We start from the raw sequence: 25,267 nt of genomic DNA, 5'->3' as shown, positions 1-25,267 counted from the left end.
AACATGGCTACTCCAATCAACGTATATATATATATATATATATATATATATATATACACAGATAGAAGCTGAGAGCATAGAAACACAGGCGACTAGGTCTAAAACAGATAGAAGCTGAGAGCATAGAAACACAGGCGACTAGGTCTAAAGACGAACTGAAGGGAAGCTGTGTCGGCGCCTCTCCCGACACAAACCTGAGTCTGCAGACCGTGGCTGCTCGCTACTCGGATACATATAAAAACAAAAGAATTCCCTTATATACAATTCCCAGACCACTTTGACAAAGCGCCAGAAGGGCGTGAAACGCGTCAGATGACGTCACACTCCATTAGCACCTGTGTCTCCTGGTAATCACAATGCATATGCTTGCTGTGTGTTTGATTGTAACACCGACAATAAAGGTATGAACTGTTTTACACTATCCTGAGTGAAGTGCTTGTAAAGTGCCGGGTTTCAGTGGACACTACCAGTGGTCTGGGAATTGTATATAAGGGAATTCTTTATATATATATATATATATATATATATATATATATATATTACTTTTTTTTTTGTGGTTCATTTAAGGGACAGTCTAATCAAAATTAAACTTTCATGATTCAGATAGGACATGTAATTTAAAAAAAAAACTTTCCAGATTACTTTTATCATCAAATTTGTTTTGTTGGAATTCTTAGTTGAAAGCTAAACCTAGGTAGGCCCATTTGCTAATTTCTAAGCCCTTGAAGGCTGTCTCTTATATGAATGCATTTGACCGTTTTTGACAGCTAGATGGCGTTGTTTCATGTGTGCCATATAGATATCATTGTGCTCATGCACGTTATTTATGAGGGGGCACTGATTCAGATAGGACATGTAATTTAAAAAAAAAAAACTTTCCAGATTACTTTTATCATCAAATTTGTTTTGTTGGAATTCTTAGTTGAAAGCTAAACCTAGGTAGGCCCATTTGCTAATTTCTAAGCCCTTGAAGGCTGTCTCTTATATGAATGCATTTGACCGTTTTTGACAGCTAGATGGCGTTGTTTCATGTGTGCCATATAGATATCATTGTGCTCATGCACGTTATTTATGAGGGGGCACTGATTGGCTAAAATGCAAGTCTGTCAAAAGAACTGAAATAAGGGGGAAATTGGCAGATACTTTAGATACAAGGTAATCACAGAGGTAAAAAGTGTATTAATATAACTGAGTTGGTTATGCAAAACCAGGGAATGGGTAATAAAGGGATTATCTATCTTTTTAAACAATAAAAATTCTGGAGTAGACTGTCCCTTTGTTTGTATACATATGACACTTATGTTCTGTGCATACAGTTAATTATTATTGTTAGATTCCATCACATAGATGTATGGGTAGTTAAAGCTTATATAGTTTGTATTTCTTGTATTTAAAGGCTAACGTACATTTTCGGTACCACAGAACAATGCATTTTTGTTAAGTGCAAGTGGAAATTGGCACTATTTTTTCACATTTTGTTAATGAAATATCTCCAAAATTTGGTCTTTAGATTAAGATCTAAATGGAAAAGAGGTTTTAAAAACACCCAGTTTCCCTAAATTTTCCTGGGTTTCCTTCAATGCCATATGCAGATATCTGTTGAGGATGTCCTTAAACCTTGTTTTTATTTAATTACTTTTTGTAGATTCTGATTATCAGAAAATTAGGTGAAAACAGCACACAAATATATTAATTTGGATATCAAAATGAAATACATTTTTCTGAAATTGTATTTTCCCCCTTTAAGCTAGATTATTTTCTTTTTGTATTGCAGCCATATTTTAAAGCATTTTAAGGATCAACAAATTCATATGAATGTGCCTTTATGGTATTACCTTGTTAGTAACTTACAATATTTATCTACTATAAATGTTGTGTTTCACAGTAAATGAGTTTAAAAATTATGTACAATTTTTTAATGCGTTATCTGCTCACAAATTTATTGGCAAAGTATCAGAAAATTTAAGGTCACTTTAACAACTACACATTTTGTGTAATTGACTGCTTTCTTGTCTGGAATTGTTATGGTTTAAAAAGGACATGCAACTCAATTTTTTTCTTTCACTATTCAGATAGAACATACAATTTTAAACAACTTTTCAAATCTGCTTCATCATTCTCTTACTACCCTTTGCTGAAGGAGCAGCAATGCACTGCTTAGAGCTACCTGAATACATCTAGTCAGCCAATCACAAGAGACAAAATTATGCAGACACCAGTCACCACCATTAGTGTAGAATATGTATGTATTCTTTTTCAACGGTGAATCTAAAAGTGTCTTAAAATAACATGCTCTGTCTGAATCATGTAAGTTTAATTTTAACTTTTCCAATTATTTAGGACTTTTATGAAGACTGTTGAAGCTTTTTTTTTTTTGTGGTTTTAAGAAAAAACCCATTTGATAACATTGAGTTTTATCAAGGCTACTTTAAATTATACTTCGAAAAAATGTTCAATATTATTTAATTTAAAGTATATGACCATATAAACTTTGAGATTTCAATCACATAGTGTTATAGGAATCCTTTCTTATTTTTTTTACTGTATTGGAAAAGAATACTTTTGCTCCACTGAAAATTTGTTTTAAAAAAAATTAGGTTTCAACATGATCTTTGTTTCCCTTAGATTAGGTTTGTACTTAAACATTGTTATTTAATGCTTACTATAATATTATCAAAAAGTATTTTTGATTATATTCTAAGGCTATTAAAAAACTAATTAAAATATATTTAATGCTCCTAATAAAATTGCTATTTGTTCACTAAAAAGTAGTAATTACATGCTAGTGTTTGTTCTGACAAAATTTTAGTTATTTTAAGTGTTAAGATTTTATTTGTTTTTTATATTTCCATTTTAATGCTAATTATTGTACACAGCATGCATAACACTGAAACAAAAATGTTTGCATTAGGTTTAATATCCGTCAAATCTAAATTATCATTTGTTTTTGTTTTTTATTTAAAATGTTCATACTTTTCTGTTCTTGACAGAAGACAATTAAAAGGACACTAAACCCAATTTTTTTCTTTAATGATTCAGATAGAGCATGCAATTTTAAGCAACTTTTTAATTTACTCAGAGTATCAAATTTTCTTACTCTCTTGCTATCTTAAAAAAAGAAAGAAAGCAGGAATGTAAAGCTTAGGAGCTGTATCCATTTTTTATTCAGAACCTGGGTTAGGCTTGATTATTGGTGGCTAAATGTAGCCACCAATAATAGGAGTAAATTAGAAAATTGCTTAAAATAGCATGCTCTATCTGAATCATTAAAGAAAAAAAATGGGTTTCAAGTCTTAAATTGGTTGCAGCAGAAAAAAAGTGTTTGAATTTGGTGTTTTTTTTTAAAAAAGTCATTGTTTTAATGTGTGCTTGGGAATGCTAAACTATATTTGCAGCATGTCTGCTTTTGCATAAGCTATGCAAGGCTTTTTTTGCAGTTTGTCTTCTACTATCCATGTTTGTTTATTTGTTCCTCGCCTTACTTTGTCATCCCTTTTTATTAACACAGATGTTTCCACCAGGGATCGTTCTCCTAAAATATTCATTAAATGTAGAGTTTTCGCTCCTCAAGCGATAGGTTTAAGATCTTTCTTTCCCTGCACACTGTAGTAGCTCAGTACATAACCGTAAGTTCTGTGCCTTTAATTACCAATCTCATTTGACAGTAATTCTGTGTAGATTAGATTATTTAATGTCGCTCTTAAATGGCATTGGTTAGGGAACCCTTTTTGAATGCACCTATGAATTAGCAATTCTTTGACACAATTCTCCCTTTCTTTTCTTTTTTTTTTTTGAATTATCTGTTCAAATATAATCAGATATTTTGACAGAAATTATATTTGACAAACTTGTACACTGCTTATGAGCAATAATATAAAAAACAAACAAAAAACTTTATTGAATCTGTCAGAGTACATTTCGAACTGATATCTCTCTTTCTCTTTGCTTTAGGAATGACTGGCAATTATCTACTAACAAACCCTCTTCTACGACCCCACGGCACTAACAATCCCTATAACACATTGCTCGCTGAAACAGTTGTATGTAATGCCCCTTCTGCTCCAGTGTTTAACTCACCAGGTGTGCTTATACTTAAGTAATTGACATTCTTACCCTCTATATATTGGAGATAAGATAATCAATTTTGCATCCTTTCGTTTTTTTTTTTCTTCACTAAATATTAACGGATATGCAGCACTGCCTATGCCAGGCCTCTAAAACTGCACTATATTATGGGAATGTCTTGAGTTATATTAGTATTTACCTATAATTGTCCATGTCTTCAACACAGGTGGCATAAATCTTAATATACTTTATCAGGACTGACACCACATGGTCCAAGCGCCCATCTTCAAGATATTTATCATTTAGAGGTACAAGTCTACATAATACTAGGTTCAGATTCAATAAACCTATTGATTCTTTAGAATTATTGCATTGCAGACAAGGCTCTGGTTACAAAACTGGCATTAATCACTTATCACTGGCACATCTATAGTATAGTGCAGCTTTATGCTGGTATATGTACCTTGAAATACAAGCTACAGTGTGTGCATCAGATACAAGAACATGTTACATTTTTATAGCTCTGCGGAGGGGAAGAAATGTCAAAATTGAAATGTGAATGAGTGCATTTCAATTTTAAAGGGACACTAAACCCACATTTTTTCGTTTGATTCAGATAGAGCATGCAATTTTAAGCAACTTTCTAATTTACTCCTATTAATTTTTCTTCATTCTCTTTCTATCTTTATTTAAAAAGCAGGAATGTGATGCATAGGAGCTGGCCCATTCTTGGTTGAGAACCTGGGTTATGCTTGCTTATTGGTGGGTAAATGTAAGCCTCTAATAAGCAAGCGCTATCCATGGTGCTGAACCCAAAATGGGCTGGATGCTAAGATTTACATTCATGATTTTAAAATAAAGATAGCAAGAGAACGAAGAAAAATTGATAATAGGAGTAAATTAGAAACTTGCTTAAAATTGCTTGCTCTATCTGAATTATGAAAGAAAAAAATTGGGTTCAGTGTCCCTTTTAAATAGACATATTTTTGCAATATACTTCCATTAGCAAAAATGCTTCCAGTAAAATGTATTACTGGTTTTCAGTGGCATACTCACATATGCTGTGAAGGCCCATGTATCTGCATTCAAACACCATGCCTGCCCATAGAGCTGACTGTGTGTGTTGCGTCTTTGAAAACTTAATTTATGTCATACATGCCACTGCTTGACCCTCTAAGAGCACGTGTTTTTTGAATACTGGTGCACGAGTCCTTACCGCATATGTGCATATGCCACTGAAAACCAGTTATAGCTTTTACGGGAAGCATTTTTGCTAATAAAAGTTTATTACATTAAAGGCTTATTTAATTAAAATTGAAACATATCCATGCACATTTCATTTTTGACTTTTCTATCCCTTTAAATTAAAAATAATGCATTTAAAGATGTTTTAGTTTAAAGTGTTAATAAAAGATGTAAAGTTATAGTTAATCTAGATTATTTGCTACTCATCTAAATCTAAATATGTTCAGTCAATTTAAATTCTCTTTTAACTTTAGTTTCTACTGTTTTTTTTTATTCTCTCGTTTTCTTACCTTTATGCTTTCCTCTAGCGACCTACAGAGAGACAAGTATGGGAGTAAAACTTAACTTTGCCTATCAAATGTAAATTTTTTCAGCATGGTTTTTAACAGGCACATTTAAAACATAACAATCAATCATAACGTAAACTCAGCGGGCAAGCGGTTCACAATCTGTAGTCAAAGTCCTAGTAGTATTCATTTCAAATTGAATCTGGACTTTTTTTTTTGTCTGCATTTGGATAACAGCAATGAATATTCTGAAATCTCAGTTGGTAATATATTTGCAATGCTGAAATAATTTGCTGTTTTTAAAAGAGTGCCGTCAAGCAGAAATGTTTTATTTGCTTTCATTTCTACATTCCCACAGTAATCTTGCTACAGGCTAAGAAAAGACTTGAAGTGAATTACCTGATCACAGGCAGGCAACCTGCCTCTTAAAATGAGATATAATGCCCACTTTTGTGCTTCACTCTGCAGCATATCAGAAAAATGACTTCCTGAAATGTTCCCATGTACTCATTAAATAGCAAGATTATTATATGTATTTGTTTTCAAGACTACATCTTTATGTAATCTGGAATACAGCACATGGTCACATCATTTATAAACATAAAGTACAATATCAATATAAACTATCCAATGAGATTATATCTTACCTAAAAGATCCCAATTGGATGTATTGTTTTTCTATTACAGCCTTAGTAGCAACATCCATTATCTCATCATTACTGTTACACATGTTGCATTTCCGCAACATGCATATTTGTTTTTAATTTGCTGAAATGTGTTTACAGAGATATCATATTTTTAATGTCATGACATAATTGCCCCATCAAAGCATGATGTAAAAAAGCACTGTAATATGCTGCAGCTTTAAGCATGGAATGTCTTATATTGCAAATTTCAGTTACGTTTTCCATTTCCTCCAAGCCTTGCATATAATGCAACAGCATCACAGTGGTCAGTTTCATTTGAAAACCATTTTTTTTTTGTTCCACACACACTCGCATCTCTCTGTTGGCCAAGAGATCTTTGAGATACAATTTTGTTTTTTCATTGAGGCATGTTAAACTTGTATTCTTCAGTGTCTATTGTACATTACCATGTCAACAATCCACGCTTTTTCCAGAGCATGTGTCCACCATTCTCTCAACGTTTTATTTTGGTAAACTTTTTTTTTTTTTTTTTTTCTGTTTCAAATGTCTTCTTTACTAAGGAAGACATCATAGCTACATTGGCCCATTTTGCATTCAATATTTATTCTTTGGTTTAACTTCTGTCAACCATGCTTAAAGAAATTCTTGACATTTCTGCATTTGACCTTCATGCTAATTCTAGCACTGGGCTTAACTCTTTAATTGCCCATGTGAGTTCATTCACTGCTGTCACTGTGACTGATGCAAACTGCAGGGCTATAGGCAAACACTGACCTTGTAAAGCCTGGGGCAGTTGCTGGCAGATAGAAAATTAGTAAAAGAAAATAAATATATATATATATATATTTGTATGTATATATACACATTACTTTTTAACCATAAAATGCGGTTATTGCTAAATAATCTAATTTGCTGAACCCTTGCTCTGTATAAGTTGCTGAGAAACCTAGTAATTCATCTTGTTACAATAAATCATTTTACTTTCTTTTATATATCAGCTACTCTTAGGCCAGTTAGCCTGAGCAGACAGACATGATGTGAGATGTCAAAGTGAGTCATTCCACCTGCTGTCAATCATAATATTGAATGATGCTTGTGGGACATAGTTTACTCTAGTGTGAAAGGTGGCTGTCTTTGTGTAACATACCTTCTTTGTATTTGTCCATTTTCCATTCTTTTATTTTATTTCACCCCCAGAATAAGGAAGCATTAGAACTGTTGTTTAAGTAGTTGCTTGCCAGTCTGTTTTTTATGTTGTACATTTTGCCTTTTATTTCCTATATATGTATTGATTTTATTTGTTTTTTTATTTATTTGTAGTTTAGTGTTGTTTAGGACAAACTGTTTTTTGTTTTTTCTAAATCGTGATGATGTCGAAATTCTAAGTGTGACAAATTAATAGCTTTGCATAAGATATGCAAGGGCATGGAGTGACTAATTTTACACTTACATTAATTCTAGTAGGCAAAGAAAAAAAAAAAAAAAAGGAACAATCTGTGTTAGTTCTCAAATATTTTCCCCACAGTGTGTGCAACTAATTACAGTTGGGAATGTCAGATAACTAAACATTTTGAAGTGCTATTTCAAGTATAACTTTGTCCTAGACGACATTAAAAAAATCTCTGTAGTGAATCACTCACATGGTCTCTACAATGCACATTAACCATTGCTTGTCTCTTCTGTTTCAGGACATTCAATGAACAATGCCAGGGATTCAAGTGCCATGGATACTCTACCGCTAAATGGTAATTTCAACAACAGCTACTCTCTTCGAAATGGAGATTACAGTGATGGCGTGCAAGTTGTTGATTGTGGACTAAGTCTGAATGACACTGCATTTGAAAAAATGATTATTTCAGAACTAGTACATAACAACCTCCGGTGCAGCAGTAAGAACCACAATTTAGAGAGGACCCTACCAGTTAAAGCTGTTATTGGCGGTAGTAGTAGTGAAGATGATGCTATTGTAGCTGATGCTTCATCTTTAATGCATGGAGATAACCAAGGCCTGGAACTTCACCATAAAGAGTTGGAGGCCCCACTTATTCCACAACGGACTCACTCTCTTCTGTACCACCCACAGAAGAAAGTGAAGACCGAAGGAACCGACAGCTATGTGTCGCAGTTGACAGCAGATGCTGAAGACAATCTCCAATCCCCCAACAGAGACTCTCTCTATACTAGTATGCCCAATCTACGGGACTCTCCATACCCTGAGAGTAGCCCTGATGTTGAAGAAGATCTATCTCCATCAAGGAAAAGTGAAAATGAGGACATATACTATAAAAGCATGCCAAATCTTGGAGCTGGCCATCTACAGATGTACTATCAGATAAGCAGAGGCAATAGTGATGGTTACATTATACCCATAAACAAAGAAGGCTGCATCCCAGAAGGGGATGTCCGAGAAGGACAAATGCAGTTAGTCACAAGTCTTTAATAGAGATTGAGGAGTGCAGAATGGTCTTGTGCAGGTACTAAAGACTGAGGCCACGTCATTTCCTATTGACTGACATCTTAGTGTGACCTATGTTCTCCCTTGTGCAGGAGATTAATGGACTTTTCAGTTCTGTGAATTTTTTTATAAAGAAAAAAAAAAAAAAACTTTGTATATACACAGAGTATACTAAAATATTTGTTACAAAGCAAAGAGGTACCAACATGGTATTTAAAATATCTGCTGCTGCCAATTTAATGACTATAGTGAATCAATCTCTTCAGCCATTGTATTGCAGCAGCTGCCGAACTTAATTTGTAAATATGGCTGCCCTTTTGTGAGGCTTGCATTGTATTATATACAAGATGCAGGCTCTAAAATCCTGTGGGATAGATTTACTGTACCTTACTGTTTCTGACAAGTCTTGGATGCAGGATCTTTTTTTCCCCCTGCTTAGGCATTTGCAGTTCACTGCAAGTCTTTCCATTAAGGCAAAGATTGAAAACATGTCTAACCACTAGCAATCAAGCCACTGGCCTTACTTCTTATGTTTTCTCAACTGTACAATGAACTGTTATCATGATAAAAATGGCGAAATAAATTATATTTTGTTCTATTGCTAGGGTGAAATATGTTTGTGTCCAACTGAAATATTTGTCAAATAATTTTAGAGTTCAGAGAAAATATTGTGAAAAATCTTGATTGCACAAATCTTTTTTTACACGCTTGTTCATTGTAGTATTAAAAAAAGACAAGTTTTATCCATTATTGCATATTTTTCACAAAAAAATAAATTTGATCCCACTTTCAAGATTTTTTTTTTTACTTGATGCCAAATATAATTTAAAACAAACATAAAAAGATGCATTATTGTATATTTAGGAGCCAATATTGCCATTAATTGCACAAGTTTGATTATATTTGGAATATTATTGAACAGGGATTATTAAGGCACTAGCCACTTCTCAAATTTTGGAATAAGAGGTGCCTGACTAGTTATATATTATAATTTTTTTTTATAGATAACAATCCTAAATATTACGCTTCCATGATCTTCTGCCTATGTTTAGCAATTTAATTTATTTTATAATTAAAGCTTTATGTGTACATTTTTGGTGAAAAACTCTTTTTTTTTTTTTTTTTTTTTTTCATTCTTTTCTTTAAACCTCCGCTGTTAATAAGAGCCCATCACTAATATCTGATGTAAAGTTTAACACCTGTTTGACAGTAAATAAATGTGAATTTTTTTCTTTTTAAAAAAAAGAAATGCTTGCTTTTTCTATGAATTATTTTCATTTTCTAAGGAATGATAAATGTGTGTCCCACATCGTTCTCCTTTTTCCTCCTATAAGTCCTTTCTTGAACTAAATCAAGGTAATTTAGAGTAACAGTAATTAGAATTGGTTGTATATTTATCATATATAAATTGTTTGCCCCTTTTACTATTCTTCCAATTATCTATTTTACTTTCTGGAGTTGGCTCTAGAGATGCTATGTATACATAGCCAGTAGATGAAATCACATTTCCAGTGTTAGGCGGGAGAGTTATGTTATGTTTGTTTTTTTCAATTGTTTTATGTATTGGGCTTTGTGTATAATTAATTAAGCTCTTGTCTGTATAGAGAGTGTTAAGATAAGGAGGTCTAATTTCCTTGCAAGCTCAGCCCAGTCTAAAGGGTTGTGGGTTTAAAGACAAAAATCAGCTATTTCTTATGCAAAATGAAAGTGAACAGTATCTCTTACCCTACAGTTGGTATAACAAGTCATGGAAAACACATGAAGGGGGAACCAACTTTACTGTATACTGCCACGTTAACTAGTAAATGTTTATCAACTTGTATTTGATCACCTGCAGTAGTTACACAAGTTTATGTTGCTATAAAACTATTGAAACTTGCCTTGGCAAACTTTTGTGATACTTAAAAAGAATATATATTATATAGACACACGCACTTTTATGCATGCAAGCCAACCAAATAAAATATTTTGTTGATATTTATACGTGAAGGGAAGTTAAAGGGACACTCAAGTCAAAATTAAACTTCATGATTCACATACAGCATGCAACAACAACAAATTTCCAATTTACTTCCATTAACAAAATGTGCACAGTTTTTTATATTTACACTTTTTGAGTCACCAACTCCTACTGAGCATGTGCAAGAATTAACAGCATATACGTATATGCATTTGTGATTGGCTGATGGCTGTCACATGATACAGGGGGAGTGGTAATATAAATAACTTTGCAATTTATTTAACGAAAATCTACTACTCATTTGAACTTCAGACTAAGTGCTATTGCATTGTCTTCTTATGCATTTGTTGATTATGCAAATCTACTGTATTGACTGGTCCTTTAATACAGTTGTTAAACTTAAAGGGACAGTCTAGTCAAAATTAAACTTACATGATTCATATAGGGAGTGCAATTTTAAACAACTTTCCAATTCACTTTTATCATCAACTTTGCTTTGTTCTTTTGGTATTTATTGAAAGCTAAACCTAGGTAGGCTAATATGCTAATTTCAAAGCCTTTGAGGCCACCATTTATTACAATGCATTTGACAGTTTTTCACAGCTAGAGGGTGTTAGTTCATGTATGTCATACAGATAACATTGTGACCAGGCCCATGGAGTTATAAATGAGAGGGCACTTATTGGCTAAATACAAGTCTGTCAAAAGAACTGAAATAAGGGAAAAAGTATATTAATATAACTGTGTTGGTTATGCAAAACTGGGAAATGGGTAATAAAGGGATTATCTATCTTTTAAAATAATAAAAATTCTGGTGTAGACTGTCCCTATAATTTCAACATATTTCTTCAAATTCTAATGCACAGTTACTATTTGCTGAATTTAACTGACTGAAAAAAATAAAACTAATTGTGGCATGTGCAAAAGTGTGGACACCCTTCCAGTCAGTACTTAGTTTTGCTGCCTTTCGTAGAAGCCACGACCTCCAAACACTTTTTTGTAGCCATATAACATTTTTTCTATTTTTTGCTTTAGAAATATTTCCCCACTCTTCCTAATAAAAAACTTCTCTGGCAGCCACACAACCACAAAGCATAACAGATCTACTCATATGCTTAAGTGTTGGCAAAGCATTTTTTTTTCTTCAAATGTTTTATCTTTTTAATCTTCAAATGTAGTTTTTGTGATGGTAGCTAGAGTTAAATTTTTATTTAATCATATTACAACTCTTGGTTCCAAAATGCATCTGTGACCATTCCATGTAAATTATGCTTTCATAACCATCACTACACTACACAGTGATCTCGGGCACAGCTAGTCCAGTGCCAGCTAAATCTTTGCAGAGATATTGGTGTTTTGTTTTTTGGTCTTTCAAATCTTGTCTTGACTTCTTAACTTCCATTTCTTAATGACATTTTGCACAGTGGAAACTTCTAGCAAGAAGAGTTTAGATATATTTATAATATTCCCCAGCTTTGTTAGAATCGGTTATCTTTTTTCTTTTTTTTTATCCTCCGTCATCTGCTTAGAGAAACCTTGAGAAGTTTCAAGAGGCAGATAATATATTAAGCTATGGAACCACAATACCTAAATTAAGGCCTAGTGAATCAATATAGACACTTAAGGTTCTGAGACCTTATAAAGAAATAACTAGTAGATTAACTGCATACCTCTCATCATTTGTTGTTGGGTATCCGAGACTCAAGAGTTTGGGGGGGGGTACATCACTGTTTCATGGATGAGACCGAGTTGGGAGGTGTGGAGTCGCAGGTGGATAGTGGATGGGATTGTGATCGCGTATGGATAGTCGGTGGTTGTGTGCATTTAGTGGATGTGTCTGTGTGAAAAGTGGGTGAAGCTAAAGGAAATCTTGCCAATTATGAGAGATGGTTGTCTCAGAGAGATAATGGGACAGAGTTCAAATTTAACGACTGTCACTCCTCAAATCAGGATAGTTGGGTGGTCTGCAACTGGAGCGTTAGCTAAATTTTTGCACATGACACTTTTTACTGTTTTGTTTTTTAGTTTGTCAATGAAAATGTGTTTTTCAACTTTAGAAAATCAACAAAATATGTTATTTGTTCAGGAGTGGCCAAATTTCTACACACCAGTGTGTGTGTGTGTATATTTGTTTTTTTCTCACCAAATTAAGATTCAGTGGCCAAAGTAAAGAATATTTAATGCATACATAAAATTGTATATGTTATCTATATCCACCTCCCAAATCTCAATAACCTCTCTCATGTACTGAAGCTAGAGATATATTTTTTATTCTGTAAATGAAGATTAATTAAAATTACTGTTTTGTAATAATGTATTTCATCTTGCATCTAGGAAGAAAAAATTACTGAATGTTTTAACTCTCTGCTCTGTAAATAACCTCACTTTTCTGTTAACCATACACTAGTTCTGTTCCTTATTTTCAAATTCTCAAGCTTTGAAAGGAATAAGTTGGTGTTTTTTTAAGCTGCCCACACACTTCATTGTTTAAGCTAAAGCTTTTGATATCAAGCAAAAGGCAAAACAAATGATCTGCACTATTAGAACAGAGGAAGTAAATGAGAGTATCACTCTGCATATTCTATTTAAAGGGATCTATTTAAAGGTATATGAAACACAAATTTTTTCATTCATGATTCAGATAGAGCATGCAATTTTAAGCAACTTTCTATTTTTCTCCTATTATTAATTTGTAGTCATTCTCTTGGTATCTTTATTTGAAAAGCAGGAATGTAAGCTTAGTAGTCTGGCCCATTTTTGGTTTAGCACCCTGGCTAGTGCTTGCTGATTGGTGGCTACTTTTAGTGTATTTATGTGTATTATTATTGTTGTTATAATTTTACTAGGCTATGGAATTGTATAACAATACAGTGGAATCAAAAGTTATAGTTCAAGTTCCAAATAATTTTGATTTCATAATAAATATTTTTTTATCTATATTTTCTTTAGCTATATTTAGCTATTTATTAGAGTGAATTATATATATTTTTGAAAACTATTATTACTGTCCAAGAGCAAGCTAACATAACATTTTACATACAAAAATGTAAAGCATAAACTCAAATCCATAAATACACTATGTGCTTTCACACCGGCATAGAACCATAACATTACTGGTGGTTATATGCCCTCTTACTCCTGGTGTAGGTAGGAAAAAAAAACCTACATATACCTCTTCCCTTCCTGATTAAGTCACTTGAATATAATATTCCAGACACACACTGACCGTTGTAGGGAACATAACCTTGAATCTTGGAAGTGATCCAAACATACAAGCATGCTCACTTAAGAGCATTCTTTTTGAGGTTCTTTTCTTTGTGGCACATAAACCTTTTAACAGCTAAAGCTGGTTCTGGTAGTTTTTTCAGCAGCATTCTTTGAACTGCATAGGATGAAAGTGTTATCCTCTTGGGGGTTGCTCTTCTCATCAAGATCCTGGGGACCCTCCCAAATATCAAGTGGGAAAGAGACTGCAGACTTTTCTTTCATACAGGTGGTGAGAGTCCACTAACCATTACTCTTTCCTACCACTAGGAGGAGGCAAAGATTACTAAACCCCAGGAACTCTATAAACCCCTCCCACCTCACTGGTAACTCTTTGTATCTGCTGGAGGAGGTTAAAGAATGAAGATGTGCATTTGATTCTTCAGTGAGAGGTGTTCTCAGACTGAGTTAAGTGCAGTGATTGTTGGAAGGATGTATTTGGACTATCGGTAAACACTTATTTCTTTCATGAAATTGGCAAGAGTCCATGGGCTAGTATGGGATATACAATCCTACCAGGAGGGGCAAAGTTTCCCAAACCTCAAAATGCCTATAAATACACCCCTCAATTCAGTGTTACAAACTTTGCCTCCTATGGAGGTGGTGAAGTAAGTTTGTGCTTGATTTTTCTTTTATGATAAGAGCTTCCCAGCATTTTGAAGCCCAATTCCTCTCATAGTACAGTGTTTTCAGAGGGATGTGAAGGGAGTATCACCTATTGATTTTTATGGTTTTCCTTGCAGGAAATCTTTTCAAAGGTTCTCTGTTATCAGTCGTAGGGATTCATCTCCTACCTCCCTTTTCAGATCGATGATATACTCTTATATACCATTACCTCTACTGATACTTTTTCAGTACTGGTTTGGCTATCTGCTATATGTGGATGGGTTTCTTTCAGTAAGTATATTTTCATTATTTACGACACTCTCAGCTATGGTTTGGCGCTTTAAGTATTAATATAAAGTTTTAAATATATGTATTTTACTTATATTTGCCATGAGTCAGGTCTATGTATATTTCCATTTGCAGACTGTCAGTTTCAGTTTGGGAAGCATGTTTTAGGAAGTTATTTTTCTTACCTGGGGTATAGTTCTTTTTTTTTTTTTCAAATTGACTGTTTTTCTTTTGATTTTCGCGGGCAAAATTAGGCTTGCAAGGTCACAAAATGCTGTTATTTATTGCGTCGTTTTTGGCGCGAGAATTGTTTTGGTGCGAAGATATGTCTTTGATGACGCAAGTTTGTAATTTGCGGCGTCTTAGTTGACGCCAGGTTTCCTTACCCAAATTTGCATCTGTTATGACGCGAGTCATTTCCGGATGTTGTTGGCGCCAAAAAAAATTTAAACTTCCTTTTGCGTTGTGCGTCATACTTGGCGCCAAAAAATGTAGTTTATTTTTCACCCCACTTCCTATATGCCTCTTGCCTTTTATATGTTCAGAGGGCTATGCTGTTTGCATTTCTCCCATTTCTGAAACTGCCATATAAGGAAATTGTAAATTTTTCTTTAATGTTGTTTTTTCTTTTAGATTTTGCAAGATGTCTCAATCTGATCCTGTCTCAGAAGCAACTGTTGGAACCCTGCTGCATGATCACAGTTCTTCCAAAGCTGTATCTGTTGTAAGTTAGCTGAGATTATATCTCCAGTTGTAGTATGTAACAGTTGTCATAAGCTTTTGCACGCAGAAAACGTTTCCATCAGTACTAGTACAGTTTCTGTTGTTCCTTCAACATATAATGTACATGATATCCCCGTTGATATGAAAAATTATATTGCTAATGCGATACAGAAGGCTTTGTCTGCTATTCCGCCTTCTAATAAACGTAAAAGGTCTTTTAAAACTTCTCATAAAATTGATGACATTTCTAATTACCTACAACATACTGAAATATCCTCATCTGATGAGGATCTCTCTGATTTAGAAGATCCTACCTCAGACATTGACACTGACAAATCTACTTATCTTTTCAAGATTGAGTATATTCATTCTTTGTTAAAAGAAATGTTGGTTACTTTGGATATTGAGGAGTCTAGTCCTCTTGATATCAAAACTAGTAAACGTTTAAATTCTGTTTATAAACCTCCTGTGGTTACTTCTGAGGTTTTTCCATTTCCTGATGCTATTTCATGTGATTGTTAAGGAATGGATTAAGCCTGGTACTTCTTTCATTCCTTCTTCTAAGTTTAAAAGGTTGTATCCTTTGCCAGCGGCTAGATTAGAGTTTTGGGAAAAAGTCCCCAAAGTTGATGGGGCTATTTCTACTCTTGCCAAACGTAGATAGGAAACTTGAATCTTATCTAAGGAAAGCTTATTTATATTCTGGCTATATTCTCAGGCCTGCCATTTCTATGGCTGATGTTGCGGCCGCATCAACCTTTTGGTTGGATAGCTTAGCGCAACAGGAAACAGATCCTGATTTGTCTAGCATTGTTAGTTTGCTTCAGCATGCTAATCATTTTATCTGTGATACTATTTTTGATATCATCAAAATTGATGTTAAATCTATGTCTTTAGCTATTTTAGCTAGAAGAGCTTTATGGCTCAAATCTTGGAATGCTGATATGGTATCTGAGTCTAGATTACTATCTCTTTGTTTCCAAGGTAACAATTTATTTGGTTCTCAGTTGGATTCAATTATTTCAACTATCACTGGGGGGAGGGGATTTTTTTGCCTCAGGATAAAAGATCTAAGGGTAAATCTAAAGCTTCTAATCGTTTTCGTTCTTTTCAACAGAATAAGGAACAAAAAAACCTATCCCTTCCCCTAAAGACTCTGGTTCCAATAGGAAACCTTCAAGTTGGAATAAATCTAAGCCTTTAAGAAACCAAAGCCAGTCCCCAAGTCTACATGAAGGTGCGGCCCTCGATCCAGTTCAGCTGGTGGGGGGGCAGATTGGTATCTTGGTACTAGCTCGGTCTTTATATTTAGCTGAATCTCGCACACATCAACTAGTGTTGTTTCTTCAAAGACATGGTTGGAGGATCAATTTACCAAAGAGTTTCTTGATTCCTCAGACAAGGGTCACCTTTTTAGATTTCCAGATAGATTCAGTGTTCATGACAGACTAGAGACAAATGAAATTGGTTTCAGCTTGTCAAAACCTTCAGTCTCAATCATTCCCTTCAGTGGCTATGTGCATGGAAGTTTTAGGTCTCATGACTGCAGCATCGGACGCAATACCCTTTGCTCGTTTACATACGAGACCTCTACAGATTTGTATGCTGAATCAATGGATTATACTCGGACATCACAATTGATATACTTAAATCCCAACATTCAACTCTCTGACTTGGTGGTTAGACCATCATCGTATAGTTCAAGGGGCTTCTTTTGTTCATCTTTCAGGTTGGGGAGCTGTCTGGGGATTTCTGATAGCACAAGGGGTTTGGAAACCTCAAGAGGCGAGGTTACCAATCAATATTTTAGAAATCTGCTATTTTCAGGGCTCTTCAGGTTTGGCCTCTGTTAAAGAGCGAACCATTTATTTGTTTTCAGACGGACAATATCACAACTGTGGCATATGTCAATCATCAGGGTGGGACTCGCAGTCCCCTAGCTATGAAAGAAGTATCTCAGATACTTTCTTGGGCGGAATCCAGCTCTTGTCTAATTTCTGTGGTGCATATCCCAGGTGTAGACAATTGGGAAGTGGATTATGTCACCCGTCAGACCTTACATCTAGGGGAGTAGTCTCTCCATCCAGATGTATTTTGTCAGATTGTACAGATGTGGGGTCTTTCAGAAAAATATCTGATGGCTTCTCATCTAAACAATAAACTTCCCAGGTACCTAGACAGGTCCAGGGATCCTTAGGCGGAGATGGAGGATGCTTTAGCAGTTCCTTGGTTTTACCAACCTGCTATATCTTTCCGCCTCTAGTTCTTCTTCCAAGAGTGATCTCCAAGATCATTATGGAACAATCGTATGTGTTTCTGATAGCACCAGCGTGCCCTCACAGGTTTTGGTATGCAGATCTTGTCTGGATGTCCAGTTGCCAGCCTTGGCCACTTCCTTTAAGACCAGACCATACCATCTGTCTCAAGGGTTGTTTTGCCATCAGGATCTCAGATTGTTACATCTGAAGGTATGGAAATTGAACGCTTAGTGTTTAGTCATAGAGGTTTCTCTGACTCCATGATTAATACTATGCTACAGGCTCGTAAGTCTGTTTCAAGGAAGATTTATTATCGAGTTTGGAAGACCTATATTTCATGGTGTTCTTCTCATAAATTTTCCTGTTATTCTTTTAGAATTCCTAGAACTTTACAGTTTCTTCAGGTTGGTTTGGATTACGGTTTGCCTGTAAGTACTTTGAAGGGACAAATCTCTGCTCTTTCTGTTTTATTTCATAGAAAGATTGCTAAGCTTCCTGATATTCACTGTTTTGTTCAGGCTTTGGTTCGTATCAAGCCTGTTGTTAAATCAATCTCTCCTCCTTGGAGTCTTAATTTGGTTTTGAAGACTTTGCATGCTCCTCCTTTTGAGTCTATGCATTCTTTGGATATTAAACTACTTTATTGGAAAGTGTTTTCTTTTGGCTATCTCTTCAGCTAGAAGAGTTTCCGAATTGTCTGCTCTCTTGTGAGTCTCCTTTTCTGATTGTTCATCAGGATAAGGCTGTTTTGCGCACTTCATTTACATTTCTTCCTAAGGTTTTGAATTCTAACAACATTAGTAGGGAAATTGTTGTTCCTTCCTTTTGTCCTAATTCCAAGAATACTCTTAAAAGATCTTTACATTCTTTGGATGTTATAAGAGCTTATAATATTATGTATATTATGTTGAAGCTACTAAAGATTTCAGGAAGACTTCTCTGGTTCTAGAAAAGGTCAGAAAGCTTCTGCCATTTCTTTTGCATTTTGTTTAAAGCTTTTGATTCGTAAAGCTTATTTGAAAGCGGGACAGTCTCCGCCTCAGAGGATCACAGCTCATTCTACTAGATCAGTCTCCACTTCTTGGGCTTTTAAAAATGAAGCTTCAGTTGATCAGATTTGCAAAGTAGCAACTTGGTGTTCTTTGCATACATTTACAAAATTTTACCATTTTGATGTATTTGCTTCTTCTGAAGCAGTTTTTGGTAGAAAAGTTCTTCAGGCAGCTGTTTCAGTTTGATTCTTCTGCTTATATTTTAAGTTAACTTATTTTTTGTGGATTTAATTATTTCAGCGGAAAATTGCTGTTTTTATTTTATCCCTCCCTTTCTAGTGACCCTTCTGTGGACTTCCACATCTTGGGTATTTCTATCCCATACATCACTATCTCATGGACTCTTGCCAATTACATGAAAGAAAACATAATTTATGTAAGAACTTACCTAATAAATTCATGTCTTTCATATTTGCACCCTTTTTCTGGTGGTTATGATTTTTTGTATAAAAGCACAATTCTATTTACAATTCCTCCTTTCTGTATGCTTTTTTTATTCCTTTTCTATCACCCGACTACTTGGCTATTCGTTAAACTGAATTGTGGTTGTGGTGAAAGGTGTATTTATAGGCATTTTGAGGTTTGGGAAACTTTGCCCCTCCTAGGTAGGATTGTATATCCCATACGTCACTAGCTCATGGACTCTTGCCAATATGAAATAAATTAATTTATCAGGTAAGTTCTTACATAAATTGTTATTTCACTTATTGAGATTTAGTCACAAGCCTTTCCACGGATCTCGCAGAGAGTTGTCCTTTGCCGTCTTCTGTTGGTATGTCCTATTCCAGATCCTCTGTTATGTTTAAGTACTGATTTTGGCTTCCTACTGGTTTCCTTCAGTAGCTGAGTGCCTATTGGCAAGAACTTATTTTTTTAATTTTGTATTTGGCACCCAATAAGCCTGTAATGTTATTGTTATATATATTTATTATATATGTATATTAATTTGCAACAGTTATACATTTTTGGTAATTACCCTTTATTATTAGGTATTTTTTAAAGGTAAAATGTTTTTGGTGGTGCACATATAACAGCTTTTTGCCCACATATATATTTTTAAATGCATGCTGCTTTGATTTTGTGAGAATACTTTTCTTCTACAAGATACGACGAGTCCACAGATTTCATCCTTACTTGTGGAATATTAACCTCCTGCTAACAGGAAGTGGCAAAGAGCACCACAGCAGAGCTGTATATATAGCTCCTCCCTTCCCTCCACCCCCAGTCATTCTCTTTGCCTGTGTTAGTAATAGGAAGAGGTAAAGTGAGGTGTTAGTTTTAGATTCTTCAATCAAGAAGTTTTTTTATTTTAAATGGTACCGGTGAGTACTATTTTCCTCAGGGAGATATGGAATGAAGAAGATTTCTGCCCTGAGGTTGATGATCTTAGCAGATGTAACTAAGATCCATGTTGGTTCCCACAGAGCTTTTGAAGGTAATGCAAGAGAAATCTTCAGTGTGGAGAACGGTGTCATGCTACAAGTAGCATTGAGGTATGTTCAGTCTTTTATTCTGAGGAGACTTCCTATATCAGAGCTGACTGACATTTTTTCCCTGCAAGGGAAGGGGTAAGCAGTAGACCTATACACTGAGGGTGTTACTGAAGATCCTATGTTTATACATATTGCTTTGACATATGGCTTTGACACTGGGGCTGGACACTGGGAGAGGCAGCTTGGCATTTTATATTTTATTAAAACAAAAGTCAGTAGGTCTGCATTTTGTTGAAAGATTATAAGGGGACCACATGGCTTCCCATGCTGTTAATCAGACTGTAAGGACGACGTCCATGATGGGCGGGGTCTATTTCGTGTGCTCAGACACGCAGTTTACTCTGACTGAGAAGGCAGCAGGTATTAGCTCCGGTGGGGCCTAAACTTGTGTTCTGTTCACCGGATCATTGTCGAGTCATTTTGCAGTACCCTTTTACTTATAGGGTGCAATAATTTTTGGGCCAATTGAATCTTTATTTAATTGTGTGGGATTTTTTTAACGTTTTAGGCAGTTTGAGAAAAAATTGTGCGCTTTTTATTTCTTAAAGGCGCAGTACACATTTTTCTAAAAGTTGTTTAAATCAATAAATAAGGTGATTTACGACTATTGTGGTTATTTCTAGACTGTTCAACATGTCTGACATTAAGGAAACTAATTGTCCTATGTGTTTAGAAGCCATTGTGGGAACCCCCTCTTACTTTGTGTACCTCTTGTACTGAAAGGGCCTTAAAAAGTTAAACAGCATATTTTAAGTAAAGAAAGTGTGCCTAAGGATGATTCTCAATCTGAGGAGAATCAGGATATGCCATCTAATTCTCCCCAAGTGTCACAACTTTTAACGCCCACACAAACGACGCCAAGTACCTCAAGTGCGTCTAATTCTTTTACTCTGCAGGATATGGCTGCAGTTATGTCAACTACCCTTACAGAGGTGTTATCCAAGTTACCAGTGTTACAGGGTAAACGCAGTAGGTCAGGTATTAATGTGAATACTGAATCCTCCGATGCATTATTGACTATTTTTGATGTACCCTCACAGGGCTCTGAGTTGGGGGTCAGGGAATTGTTGTCTGAGGGAGAACTTTCAGACCCAGGAAGTATGTTACCTCAGACATATTCAGACGTCATGTCCTTTAAATTTAAGCTTGAACACCTCCGCCTGTTACTTCGGGAGGTTTTAGCGACTGTGATTGTGATCGATGATTGTGACCCTATTGTAATTCCTACAGAGAAATTGTGTAAGATGGACAAATATCTAGAGGTACCTACTTACACTGATGTTTTTCCGGTTCCTAAAAGAATTTCGGAAATTATAAAAAAGGAATGGGACAGACCGGGTATACCGTTCTCTCCTCCTCCTAATTTCACGAAAATGTATCCCATATCAGACACCATTCGGGACTCTTGGCAGTCGGTCCCTAAGGTGGAGGGAGCTATTTCTACCCTGGCTAAGCGTACAACTATACCTATTGAAGACAGTTGTGCTTTGAAAGACCCTATGGATAAGAAGTTAGAGGGTCTTCTAAAGAAATTATTTATTCATCAGGGTTTCCTTTTACAACCAACAGCTTTGTGGTTTGATGCTCTAGAAGAGTCTCTGAAGGTTGAGACCCCTTTAGAGGACATTTTAGATAGAATTAGGGCTCTCCAAGCTAGCTTATTCTTTTATTACAGATGCCGCCTTTCAGATTGCTAAGTTGGTGACGAAAAATGCAGGATTTTACATTTTAACGCGTAGAGCGTTATGGTTAAAATCATGGTCTGCTGATGTGTCATCCAAATCTAAGCTCTTAGCTATTCCTTTCAAGGGTAAGACCCTGTTCGGGCCTGAGTTGAAGGAAATTATTTCTGACATTACTGACGGTAAAGGCCACGCCCTACCTCAGGATAAGTCTGTTAAGATGAGGGGTAAACAAAATAATTTTCATTCTTTTCGAAATTTTAAAGGAGTACCCTCTGCTTCCTCTTCCTCCACAAAGCAGGAAGGGAATTTTGCTCAGTCCAAGTCCGCCTGGAGACCCAACATGGCTTGGAACAAAGGTAAACAACCCAAGAAGTCCGCTGCTGCTACAAAGATAGCATGAAGGGGCAGCCCCCGATCCGGGACCGGATCTAGTAGGGGGCAGGCTTTCTTTCTTTGCGCAGGCTTGGGCAAGAGATGTTCAGGACCCTTGGGCACTGGAAATCATGACCCACGGGTAACAACTGGAATTCAAGGATTTTCTCCCAAGAGGGAGATCTTTTCTTTCATGATTGTCTGTAGACCAGATAAAAAGAGAGGCATTCTTACGTTGTGTAAAAGACCTCTCTATGGGAGTAATTCGTCCCGTTCCAAGACTAGAACAGGGACAGGGATTTTACTCAAATCTTTTTGTGGTTCCCAAAAAAGAGGGAATGTTCAGACCTATTTTAGATCTCAAGAGTCTAAACAAGTTTCTCCGAGTCCCATCCTTTAAGATGGAGACCATCTGAACAATTTTACCAATGATCCAGGAGAGTAAATATATGACTACCGTGGATCTGAAGGATGCATACCTTCTTATTCCTATGTGTCACACAAAGATCATCATCAGTACCTAAGGTTTGCCTTCCTGGACAAACATTTTCAATTCGTGGCTCTTCCCTTCGGGTTGGCCACAGCACCCATGATCTTCACAAAGGTTCTAGGGTCCCTTCTGGTGGTTCTCAGACCACGGGGCATAGCAGTGGTGCCTTATCTGGATGATATTTTGATTTAGGCGTCGACTTATCATCTAACGAAATCTCATACAGACATAGTGTTGTCTTTCTGAGAACTCACAAATGGATGGTGAACCTAGAAAAGAGTTCACTAGTTCCACGGACAAGGGTTCCCTTCTTGGGAACTCTGATAGACTCTGTAGACATGAAGATATTTCTGACGGAGATCAGAAAATCAAAAATTCTAAATACTTGCCGAGTCCTTCAGTCCAATCCTCGGCCATCAGTGGCTCAGTGTATGGAGGTAATTGGATTAATGGTAGCGGCAATGGACATCATTCAGTTTCTCAGACCACTGCAGCTGTGTATGCTCAGACAGTGGAATGGGGACTATGTGAATTTATCTCCTCAGATAAATCTGGATCAAGAGACCAGAGACTCTCTTCTTTGGTGGTTGTCGCCAGTTCATCTGTCCCAGGGGACGTGTTTTCGCAGACCCTCGTGGGTGATAGTGACAATGGATGCCAGCCTACTGGGTTGGGGGGCAGTCTGGAATTCCCTGAAGGCTCAGGGTGTATGGACTCAGGTGGAGTCTCTACTTCCAATCAATATTCTGGAATTGAGAGCAATCTTCAATGCGCTTCAGGTATGGCCTCAGTTGGCTTCGGCCAAATTCATCAGATTCCAGTCGGACAATATCACGACTGTGGCTTATATTCAATCATCAGGGGGGGGACGAGGAGTTCCTTGATGATGATAGAAGTATCCAAGATAATTTGATGGGAGGAGGCCCACTCTTGTTATCTGTCGGCAATCTACATCCCAGGAGTAGAAAACTGGGAAGCAGATTTTCTAAGTCAACAGACTTTTCCTCATCTGGGGGAGTGGGAACTCCACCCGGAGGTGTTTGCCTCAGTGATTCTCCGTTGGCATCTCAACAGAATGCCAAGCTTCCAAGATACGGATCCAGGTCAAGGGATCCTCAGTCCGAACTGATAGATGCCTTGGGCAGTGCCTTGGTCGTTCAGCCTAGCTTATTTGTTTTCCACCGTTTCCTCTCCTTCCACGCGTGATTGCTCGGATCAAACAGGAGAGAGCTTCAGTAATTCTAATCATGCCTGCGTGGCCACGTAGGACTTGGTATGCGGATCTAGTGGACATGTCCTCTCTGCCACCGTGGAAACATCCATTGAGACAGGACCTTCTCATTAAAGGACCTTTCCCAACATCCAAATCTAATTTCTCTGCAGCTGCCTTGCTTGGAGATTGAACGCTTGATTTATCTAAGCGGGGGATTCTTCAATTCGGTCATCGATACTTTGATACAGGCACGTAAGCCTGTCACTAGAAAATTCTATCATAAGATATGGCGTAAATATCTTTATGGTGTGAATCCAAGGACTACTCATGGAGTAAAGTTAGGATTCCCGGGATTCTGTCTTTTCTCCAAGAAGGATTGGAGAAAGGATTATCAGCGAGTTCCTTTAAGGGACAGATTTCGGCTTTTGTCAATTTTTGCTACACAAACATTTGGCAGATTTTCCAGATGTTCAGTCTTTTTGTCAGGCTCTAACCAGAATTAAGCCTGTATTTAGACCAATTACTCCACCTTGGAGTTTGAATTTAGAGTTCTTCAAGGGGTTCCGTTTGAAACCCATGCATTCCATAGATATTAAATTGTTATCTTGGAAAGTTTTGGTTTTGGTTGCTATTTCTTCTGCTTGTAGAGTTTCTGAGCTTTCAGCATTACAATGTGATTCGCCTTATCTTAACTTTGATTCTGATAAGGTGGTTTTGCGTACCAACCTGGATATCTTCCTAAGGTTGTTTCAAATAAGAATAATAATCAGGAAATTGTTGTTCCTTCCTTGTGTCCTAATCCTCCTTCTAAGAAGGAGCATCTGTTACATAACCTGGACGTGGTCCGTGCCTTGAAGTTTTACTTGCAGGCGACTAAGGATTTCCGTCAGTCATCTTCATTATTCATTGTGTATTCTGGAAAGCGTAGGGGTCCGAAAGCTACGGCTACCTCTCTTTCTTTTTTGGCTGAAGAGTCTCATTCGCACTGGCATATGAGACTGCTGGACAGCAGCCAACTAAAGAATTACGGCTCATTCTACTAGGGCTGTGGCTTCCACATGGGCTTTTAAAAACAATGCTTCTGTTGAACAGATTTGCAAGGCTGCGACTTGGTCGTCTCTTCATACTTTTTCCAAATATTACAAAATTGGACTCGTCGTATCG

The 25,267-nt window shown here is 36.3% G+C and overlaps 1 protein-coding gene across 3 annotated transcripts in view; it reads left to right on the top strand.

The window, feature by feature from the left end:
* The window catches only part of ADGRL2 (adhesion G protein-coupled receptor L2), a 276,588-nt gene extending 267,291 nt beyond the window's left edge, over window positions 1–9,297 (top strand). For 2 of the 3 annotated variants that reach the window (XM_053693322.1, XM_053693321.1), the window contains 2 exons: window positions 3,952–4,080; window positions 7,933–9,297. In XM_053693322.1, coding sequence (XP_053549297.1) covers window positions 3,952–4,080; window positions 7,933–8,684 — 881 coding nt within the window. In that variant the 3' untranslated portion in view covers window positions 8,685–9,297. The remainder of the gene's footprint in view (window positions 1–3,951; window positions 4,081–7,932) is intronic. The other variant, XM_053693323.1, reaches the window with a different exon arrangement.
* Window positions 9,298–25,267: the final 15,970 nt, after the last annotated feature.

Source organism: Bombina bombina, chromosome 10, assembly GCF_027579735.1.
Source record: "Bombina bombina isolate aBomBom1 chromosome 10, aBomBom1.pri, whole genome shotgun sequence".
NCBI lineage: Eukaryota > Metazoa > Chordata > Amphibia > Anura > Bombinatoridae > Bombina > Bombina bombina.
Note: the sequence above shows the minus strand (reverse complement) of the source record. Positions and strands in the feature narration are given on the sequence as shown.